The sequence below is a fragment of the Ixodes scapularis genome, unplaced genomic scaffold, assembly GCF_016920785.2.
Source record: "Ixodes scapularis isolate PalLabHiFi unplaced genomic scaffold, ASM1692078v2 PGA_scaffold5__190_contigs__length_132052651, whole genome shotgun sequence".
Lineage (NCBI taxonomy): Eukaryota > Metazoa > Arthropoda > Arachnida > Ixodida > Ixodidae > Ixodes > Ixodes scapularis.
Genome location: NW_024609880.1, coordinates 128,287,521 through 128,297,641, shown reverse-complemented (window position 1 = coordinate 128,297,641; position 10,121 = coordinate 128,287,521). Strand labels below are relative to the sequence as shown.

Here is a 10,121-nt window from a genome sequence, read left to right as displayed (position 1 = left end):
GTTGTTCCTTTTGATTTTTGGAACTTGTGCCCTTTACAACTTCCATCTGCGAGAAAGGAACTCGTTCTCGTTACAGTTTAAAAGATGGAACGTATCGTGACATATATATGTTACATTTGTATTTCGTTAATTACTATATTTAGTTAGATCAAACCAACTTTTTTAATCTATTCCATCAAATGGTAACGTACGAATTTGAATGCCGTGATGGAAGAACACCAGGAGAAGAAAACAAGCGGAAGCAAGGTTTTATTTGTTGACATATTAAGTTTTAAAATCTCAGCGTTTTGCCATATTCATGTTTGTAGTGGGCTATGCAGACGATCCAAATGTACTGTTACTCCATATTACACGAGCGTTGCACAACAACCTCACGCGTTTCAATCTAACAAAGTCCCTTGTTCGAACTTAACAACAGTTGCTTCTCGATGTTGCTGTCCGCAAGACGAGCAAATCGAGAAGAGGGTAGGGCTTTTGGAAGGTCAGTCTTGAAAACTACCAGTCCCTCTTTGTGAAGCTTGGATTCGTTGCTCAGTTTGAAGGTGGGAGAAGAGGAAAGGGAATGAAGGTTAATTTTTGAGCATCTGGCCAATGTTTGGGATACAAGGGTGCGTTTGATGTCTGGTGCCCTGTTCTTTTGGTGCAAGTAGTTTCTTTGTAGAAGTTCAGTGATGGCTGATGTCGGCCTTAGATTTCTGGATGCATGAGGATTCGTAAAAGCCAAGAAAGTAACTGCGTTTAAGACGCCCCTTTTTCTGTCTTTTCCATCGACCAAATGTTTTAATTTCTTCGACCACAGCCTCGGACACTGGAAAGAAAATCGATGCTCACAAGCTCTCTCCTGCACCCTACTGTTACGAAGCGAGGACCACGCAAAATAAACCCTAAGTAAACAAAAAAAAAAAAAGAACTTAACGAGATCCTGCTATTCGTAGATATATTGTTTTTATACTTTCTTTTAGAACTCCTCTTAGAAATAAAATAAAAATGACCCCACTAGACGAAGAAAAAGGAACGCCGTTCCTTTTTTCGTTCCCGTCAAAATGTAACCAGTTCCCGTTCTAGTTCCACGGATGCAAAATGTAAAGGCAGCATTCCCTCTCTCCTCCTAAGAGGAACGCGTTCCAGGAACGCCGTTCCGTACAACACTGCTTGTAGCCTACGTGGGCCTGCACACACATAAAAGGCAGCGCCGAATCGGCGCCGAAGCTGATACTGAGCCGAGTTGCGCGAACCGGCCTCGGAAGCGCGATATTATTTCCTGGATTGACGGAAACATAATCCGACTATCCGGCTTCTATTTCTGTGGATTTTCCGTACATTTAATGCAAGAGCCTACATACGCACACGGGAGCTTTATAAAGACCGCTAGCTACTGCTCCCAAGCAAAGTTTACCAAATCTTTTTTTTTTAATACTGTTTGCGTGATTTTTTTTTTCTTTTGTCAGTTAATTTTTTTTTAAGTGCTTTATTGAGATTTCGCGCTTTTGGAATGCCCCCAACAGAATGAATATCGATTAATATCAATATCTATCAGAGTAACCTGATGCTTTCACACAGTTCTTTTATTGCTTTTGTGGCCTGCCGTGCTGGGAAGTTATGGAGCGTTCTCAAAGAACCATATTGGTTATGCTTTTTTTTCTGTAATACATACTTCAGAATAGCTACAAGCTCTCGCATTGCCCCTATCGTTCATATGTTTGCTAGCAGTAGCAAAACACGGTCTCCTCGTAAGGATTAGATAGCACCCTTGCTTGGAAAACAATTTGCGCTGGCGAGCTGCAGGATAGTTAGAAGATTTGCGGATAGAGATCAGTATTTTCTTCACAAAAATATCGAACCCTAAATATTCGTCTGACACATTTTAGCACCGTTACTATTGTACGCAAATTATACGGAATCGTAGATACTGCTCCTCCGGACCACCATCCTGGGCGTACCGGACAACGGCGTAAGGCACTCGGTTGGCGCAAATGGGTAAAAAGGCCCCTAAAAAGAAAAAAAAAAAAAAAAAACTAATTAACAGTCTGGTTTGGACACGCGTGTCAGATAATTAATTTTAATCGAAAAAAAAAAATTTTAGAGATATATTGACGGCGATAGGTTTATTTGAAATTCTGCGCGAAATCCATGACGTCACTGGTCATTCCGGAATGACCACCTCGGTGGAGAAAGCGAAGCCGCTCCAGCTCTCCTCCACGCGCCCGAAAGGCCGAGAGAGAAGACAAGTGGAAAGGAGGTGACTGCCGACTAAATCGCGTCTTTTTTTTCTTTTTTTTTCTTCGCGTAAAATTTATTTTTTGACGCGCGTGTCCCAACCAAACTGTTTAAAACTTCTTTTTTTTTATGGGCTTTTTAAAAGTAAGCGGACCCATTGCGGCACTCTGGTTGGCACGTTTTCATGTACGTCACCTTGCCTTGTTTACGGGGTTGGGGGGGTGGGGGGGGGAGAGAGAGAGAGAGAGAGATAGAAGGGGTTGGGGCGAGGCTTAGGTAAACAGGTCCCGTGTTAAGCCGGCTAAAGGCTAGCGCGTAAATGGCTGAGGTGTGTTTCCCTAAACCTCCCCCCCCCCCCCCTCCCATAAAGTCACTAAACCAAGCAATGTGACGTACATGAAAAGGCGCCAGTCAGGGTGCCAAAATCGTTTCATGGACTGTCCACAAGCTTTCTCGAATACGCAAGCGAAACCCAATATTGTGCCGGTGCTGAAACTACGGTTTTCCCAGGGAATTGAGGTCAAACAAGATTTGGAACGCCTAGACATACAACGGAAGAGGACTTTACACGTCTTAAAAGGCGCTGCGATGTAATCTTTTTTTTTTTTTTTTCGGCCCTGCTTTTGGTGTGTTCTCTCACTTGATAAGATAATATTTACACGTAATTTCTTCCGCCTACCGTCGGAGAGACGGGCACAGAAAGTCTGTCAGGTGAACTATGTACTCATAGTATACGTGCTGAAGTGATAGGGAGGTTTACCTCGTTAGTGTTTTTTGAACAAATGTTAAGTAGTGAGTCCAGTGCTTTCGTCGTTAGCATTTTCCCTTTGTCCTTCCCTGTATTTCTGCGCGCTGTTTACTTCCGATTCCCTATTTAAGGGCACGATTCGTTAGCAAGCGTCTCAGACCATCGGCTACCATGGAGGTACTTCGGACGCAGAAGGGCAAGGATGCGCTTTATCTATTCGGATACAAGTATGTTTCACACCGCCATAACAAGAACGGAGCCACTGTTTGGCGCTGTCAAAAGTATCGTGCCATCAACTGCAGCGTAACAGTCCTGACAGAGGAAGAAAGTGTCCTTCGGAATGCAGGTATGTTTTAGTTCATCCAAATGTTGGCGTGGCGATCATATCTGGAATTTCTAAGCTTTTTACCAGTCGGGTGTCCCTGCTCCAGCGGTCCAACGGTGCCCAGGCGAGTAAACGACTCAAGAGGTGGAACGACAAAGACGAGAGCATCAAAGATCTGGAGGAACGACTGCGCGACGGTGACCTCAACCTGAATGGCTTTCTTCAGAAGCCATTCAGAACGAACCGCTGTCCTTTGCCCGGTGTGCGTTGACGCATAGAAGACATGAATTGTTGACACAGGGGGCACTTGACGCGGGGCTTTTGAGATTGGTGACTTTCGTGTCACAGTCTTTTGAGAATGGGGATTTCGAGACTGCAGAAAAAGAAACGGGGCTTATGGCGGGGGGCATTTGACGCGGGGCTTTTGAGATTAGGGTCTATCGTGCACCACACGTATTTATCCCTGCCGGCCAACTTTACGAAAGAGTAGTGCTGAGTATCACCATGTTCGCCATTCGCGAAGCTCCAACTTGGCAGATACCTTGGCATCACATGCATGTTGAACCTGTAAGTACGATGGGGCTACAGGGATACACCCTTACCAACGGGCGCCCGTTATATACACGAATACATCCTCTTCCGAATGGTCGTAACTTGTATGACCCCTCGCCATTCAAGACATGGGTACTGTCAAGAATGTCGGGATGAGGCAACTGAGCTGCTCGGACTAAGGGGAAAAGACCAAGCTTGCGTAAAAACGGCGTATAAAAGAAACAGTAACAACCCCCTCCCTCCCCCGCCCCCCAAGAAAAAACAAAAAGCATTAGCGTAAACTACCCCGGAAGCGCCCACTCCGTTCAAGCGCAGACTGTTAAGTGTTCCAAACTTTTGAATTATGCAAATTACACGTTAAGCGCCCGATTTGACCGGACAAGCGCCAATGTCTTGATTATTCCAGTTTTCAGTGAACGTGCGCTTCCCCGTTACAATGCAATACATTTTCTTTTTTTCTTTTTTTTTTTTTTGTGACGGTTATGTAGAATTTTTTTCGATCGTCTCTAGTCACGAATTATACTATAGAGTATAGAAGAACTCCAAGGATGTACGTATAATTCATGCACAATTAATGTAAATCTTATTATACCTTTTCTTGGTAGCCGGCGTGCTTTCAATGATTCTGTAGTATTTCGACTTCATAATTAAAAATAGCACACTTGACACTCTGGAAGATCTCTGGAGAAGCAAACCTCGCATTGCCAGAGCTGTTCACGTGTTTGAAATAAAGTCACCATAAGCGATATATTATCCGGAACTTTCGAAGACTACTTATTAAACAACTTCAATGTTATTAATATCAAATTACAAATATACGCGGTTAAACACTGAGGTTGTCCTTAAAGAATGTAAAACTCTGGTTGTGTTTTGTTTTGTTTTTTGTGTATGAAAATCTCAGATATCGTTCCCGAAATATTCATAAAAAATTTATGTAATTTATTGTTATATAGATAAGGCCGTTTCGCTACCTTCAAAGAAGCCCATATGATAACGCCTTTGTGTGCAAAAGTTATGTTCGTGCGATAATAACGAAGCAAAAAAAAAAGGAGAAAAAAATATTAAATTTTATGCTAGATTAGAGGTACGGTAAGATATCAAACGTGCCCGTTTTATTTTACCTCTTACTTAGCACAAGTGGTTCGGCGTTTTTAAGACAAAAATAAAGTTATGCGCATTATATTAATTTATAGGCAACGCCATGAACTTGGAAAAAAAAAATCCTACTTCGTTCTGTTTTTCTTCTTTTTTTTTTTTTTTGCTCTACATTTATTGGAAGAAAGCAACAATTATGCTCTTAGTAAATGGGAAGTGAGCCGTTCTGAGAAGACTCGTCAACACTGACGTATCAGATGCCCGAAAAACATCCTGGCGCATATCGCTTTCCGAACGTTTTCTGGCGAAATGGAATTCGTCGGGAGACACACGCAATATTTTCTGATTATATTCTAAAAATATTTCAAACACGAATTAAAAAAAAAATTGTCAAGTTTTGATTAGCATCAGAGAGATTATATCAGACACAGATGTTTCGAAATGAGACTATGTTTAAATCTGAAAACACTACAGTAGCAGACCGTTTTTGTCTTAGGGTACCAGTCGAAGGGTACCATACGAAGGAAACGTCTGGTACCATTTTTGTCTTTGCAGTTACTATAGATTCTCAATAAAAAGCACACACAAAGACACAACACTAACCAATTCGTGCATGATTTGTATGTTTTTAGCTTCGTTGCGCCACGCAGGCGTGTTAATGCACCCGTTTATTATCCTGACTGTTTATTCTCTCTCTCTCTCTCGCCCTCTGGTACAGCCTACAAAGTATTTCTGCAACTGTCGAAGTGTCTTCATGTTTGAAGAAGGAAAGTCACTCCACGAAACGCCTGCGTCTTATAACATTGCAGTTGCTATACAAATTTCTCTTAACGTTGACAACTTCTTTGAGGAAAAACATTTTCATGTACATTCGACCTCTCAAAAACGCACACACACACACAAACAAACACAAACACACACACGCAAACAGACGCGCGCAAACACACATACACACACACACACACACACAGTGAGGATGAAAGTTGCCAAAAGCGGCGCGAGATAGAGGACCTTTCAAGCGCTTATTGACGAAGAATGCTGCAACCATGGCCTGTGGAGGTGTGCGTCCGAATGACGTAGAAGAGCGTTACATCCAAGTAGATGGCATCGCGTAAAATACGATGGAATGATCAACACCTTCACGCATCTCCGACTCTCACTACACCCGCCATTTTGGAAATTAGTGACGCCACCTGGAGATACACGCAGTCGCGAACAGTTCGTGGCTGCAAATATTCGCACACGTGAATCAAAGCATCAAATAAAACATACCGATCTTGTTTTGTTTTCAATACGTGATGGCTTTTAAGACACCCGAAATACGGGCTTCATACTTCGGGAAAGAAAAAAAGGGGGGGGGGGGGGGGGGGGGGGAGCGTAGTGAACCGCATAGCATAGAACTGCGGTTTACTCAAGCTGGTCTCGGAGCATTTAACAATATACTGACATTCGTGCCTCGTACCGGGCTATATCCTACGCATATGGTACCTGATAAAACTCTATAAAAGCCGCCGGAAATCCGTCGGTGTTTGTTTTAATTCTTGGAAGTATCCGGCACACCAGTACCGCAAGGTACAAAAGCTCTGCTTTGTTTTAACCCGCGCATTGAGAACGGGCTGAGGTAACCAAACAAAATACACGTAGCCTCATCTTGAGGCTTTGCGCTGAAACTTGCGTTTGTAATATAATTTTTTTTAATGTATACTTGACTGTATGTACGCTGCGTGGAACAGTTAACACGAACACGACCTAAGCGATTTTTGCATTTTATGAATAAAGGGTGCACTATTTTTCAACCTTTAGAATAAGCGAAAAACAAACATAAATTTTGAAGAAAACTATAATTATATATACAAGGTTTTTTTTTTTGTTTTTTTTTTATTCTTACACATTTGGTTTAAAAAAAAAAAGTGAAAGCTACACTAATGCGGTTTGTGCAGGTGGGTTATACGGCCAGGCGGACATCATGTGGGTGGCTAATCTTTGGGGCAAGTCAGCTAATTAATTAAAATTCGTTAATTAACTTTTTAATGAGTGGAAATAGACATATGATTCCATTTAGAAACTTGCTGAGCGTCATCCAAAACCCCTAAATCAGTAATTTTTAGAAATGCTTGAGCGCGTGAGAAGCGCAGTAATGCGCTTAACACTCGTGGAGCAGGTACAAGGCTGGGGCTAGATAAGAGAGGGAAAAATTGCGCGGGCGCCTTACCGAAACCGCTAGCCTAGTTCGAAGATAAAGTAAGTAGGCAGGCGAGCTGGTTGATGTTACACATTTTTGAAAACCCGAGACGACGGACGAAGAAGGGGACAACACACAAAACGTTGAGACGTTTTGTGTGTTGTACCCTTCTTCGTCCGTCGTCTCCGGTTTTCAAAAATGCGCTAGCCTTGTACCTGCTCCACGACTGGTACCCTTTAGAGCGCTACTACTCTTCTCACGCGGGGAAAATATTTCTGAAAATGACTGATCTAGGGGTTTTGGATGACGCTCAGCAAGTTTCTAATTGGAATCATATGTCTATTTCCACTAAATAAAAAGTTAATTAACGAATTTTAATTAAGTAGCCTACTTGTCCTAAATATTAGCCACCCACATAATGTCCGCCCGGCCGTATAACCTACCTGCACAATTCTGTAAGAATAAAAAAAAAAACACCCTGTATATATATATATATATATATATATATATATATATATATATATATATATATATATATATATATTTTCTTTTTTTTACGAAGAGCGAAGTACACGTAAATATATTCGCAGCACAGAAATCACCAGCTAGAATTTTTGACAAGATCATTTTTGCGTTTTTGGTGCAGGAAATATATTGGCTTTTCGAAAATAGCAGAAACCGATTTTCACGTGTTCCGTTTTCCGTGTAAATTTCGGTTGAGTACATGCAAATGTGTTCCGGCATTAAAAAGAAAAATAGTGTGTTTGTTTGCGTACGGTGAGAACTTTAGCAATTCTCGGAGCGTCCTAGAAAAGCCCAGCATTCTACCAAGAGTGTGTCCTATTTTGTTTTTAAATCAAAGATCTCGATTTGGCAGAAGAAAGGAGGCGTGTCATAACCTTTCGAAAATGAAAAGCACGCGCCTTATCGGCATTCCGGGCTATTCTTAGCACGCTCGAGAGCACAAATAAAGTTATCGCCCCAGAAGGACAAATCCCCAAGCGCTCCGTGTCCCACCATCCAAAAGAGTCACTGCCTGAGACTCTTTTCGGTCTCCTCAGCCTTCCTACACCGTACTCCTCTCAATGGTCCCATAAATACTGCCTACGTTCGTGCATGAAGCAGACGCTCTTCGAGCGTGCTTCAGGTGCGTCTGCAGCGATTCTTCCGCATGATATACCAGCAGTGGGACAAAAAGGGGCCATGAAACGAATTTTTGGGCTGGGAGAAATGATCTCATTTTGGGATTTTACGGATAGCATATTCTTCAGCGGACCAAACGAAAGAGGGTACAGTGTCCAAAGCACGCTTTTTTCAGTACGAACATTTGAAAATATAGCGAACTGTTCGTGCCTCCTTTCCTCGAAAAGCTCCGCGCCTTTTCATTGCAATCATGCATCCGCGGTACCCAAAGCACACCCAGCCCACGCAGTGGACACGAGAACTGCGTCACTCGGACGTATAGGATCGTCAACAATCAATCCGTCGACGAATATTTGAATTCGCGTTCGTGGTCAATGAGTGCCTTGACGGCACCGGTGATCACTTGCGAATGACAAGTTCCACGGTGTGCTTAAAAAGCACGGTGGAAGCTCGGAGTCCTCGCACCGGTGCCCTAGCGCGCCACGACCCCGAGATTTATTATTTCGCTTTTTGAGTTAATGAAATAAGCAAAAAAAAAAAAAATTAATAATAATTTTATGGCCTTAGTGTTGAGCAAAGCACCTCGCGAGCACAGGGTCGCTCGGAACTCACCTTCGACGGCAGCATCGGGGATCTTGAACTCGCCCTCGCCGAATACAGTTCCGAGCAGCGTCGAAGCCAGGGTGACCAGCAGCAGCAGAACGTGCACCGGGGCCATCGGCGAAGGCGCGGCGGTGCCCGTCCACGTGCGCGACATGTCCCGCGGTGTAGCGGCAGGCACCGAGAGCGGGGGTCCGGACGACTCGACGTACGCGCTCGGTGTGTCCGCGTGCGCCCTTCGCCTCGTTTGTCGAAGGCCAGAAGGCGGACGCACTCCTCGAGCAGACGCGCCTGCCTGCCGCGCCGTCACGTGGTGTCGCCGTGTCGTCACGGCCGAACAGGTCTCCCCGTCTCCCTGCAAGGTCGGGGGGAGGGTGGGGAGAAGAATAAACAAAAGAAAGCGTGATGGAGAGGAAACCTAAAAAAGAGGAAGCAAAATGGATCTCACGCAATTATCGCCGTGTGTTTCACCTTCCGACCGAGCGCACCGGACGCTGCCAGCCATCCCAGCCAATCCAGCCCTGTGGACGTTGCACCTGACTGCGCTTTCCCAGTATCACCGCGTTCCGCCCAAAGGTCACGTGATTCTCGCATGGCACTGCATTGGCTTCGATGGCTCCTAGCATTCGCTGCGGTCGCTCAGGTGAAACTCATTATGTCGCGTGTGTGAGCTTGGATGTGTCTGTTTGGGGAGGGGGCAAAAAACAAAGAACGTTTTTTTTTTTTTATGTAATGATTATGTTGCTTGTATGTCATTAAGTGTTGCGCTTGTTTTCTGTCCGGTTTGTCGCTTTTCCTGGCTTTTACTTTTAGAGCGCAGCTCTTAGGCGCTCGTTCCCGTGTTTCGCGGTGTCGGCGTAACCGCGCGCTGCATTATGAGACGTTACAGACCTATCCACCAATTCAATTTCCCGCTAAATTTAGCGAATGAACTAAATTTACTCATAGGTGACGTGACACAAAGTCATGTGACGTCATTTTCCCCGCTAAAGTTAGCGAGGAAACTGAATTGGTGTTGAGGTCACGCGGCGTCAATTTTCCAGCAAAATTTAGCGAGAAAACTGTAGGAGGAGGGAAGGGGATGGAGGAGGAGGAGGAGGGTATTGTGTACGCAGGAGTACGATGTCTATATTTGTACATATAGATATTTCTTCCGCAAATTCTTCAGCACGGTATATCGCAAAATCAAGTTACCTCAAGAGCTGCGCTCTAATTTCGCGTTACAATAATTTGTACACCACTTTCAATTTTTTCTTGTT

The 10,121-nt window shown here is 43.9% G+C and overlaps 1 protein-coding gene across 1 annotated transcript in view; it reads right to left on the bottom strand.

The window, feature by feature from the left end:
• The window catches only part of LOC8023085 (alkaline phosphatase), a 40,547-nt gene extending 31,435 nt beyond the window's left edge, over positions 1-9,112 (bottom strand). The window contains exon 1 of the mRNA XM_040207525.3: positions 8,875-9,112. Coding sequence (XP_040063459.1) covers positions 8,875-9,019 — 145 coding nt within the window. The 5' untranslated portion in view covers positions 9,020-9,112. The remainder of the gene's footprint in view (positions 1-8,874) is intronic.
• Positions 9,113-10,121: the final 1,009 nt, after the last annotated feature.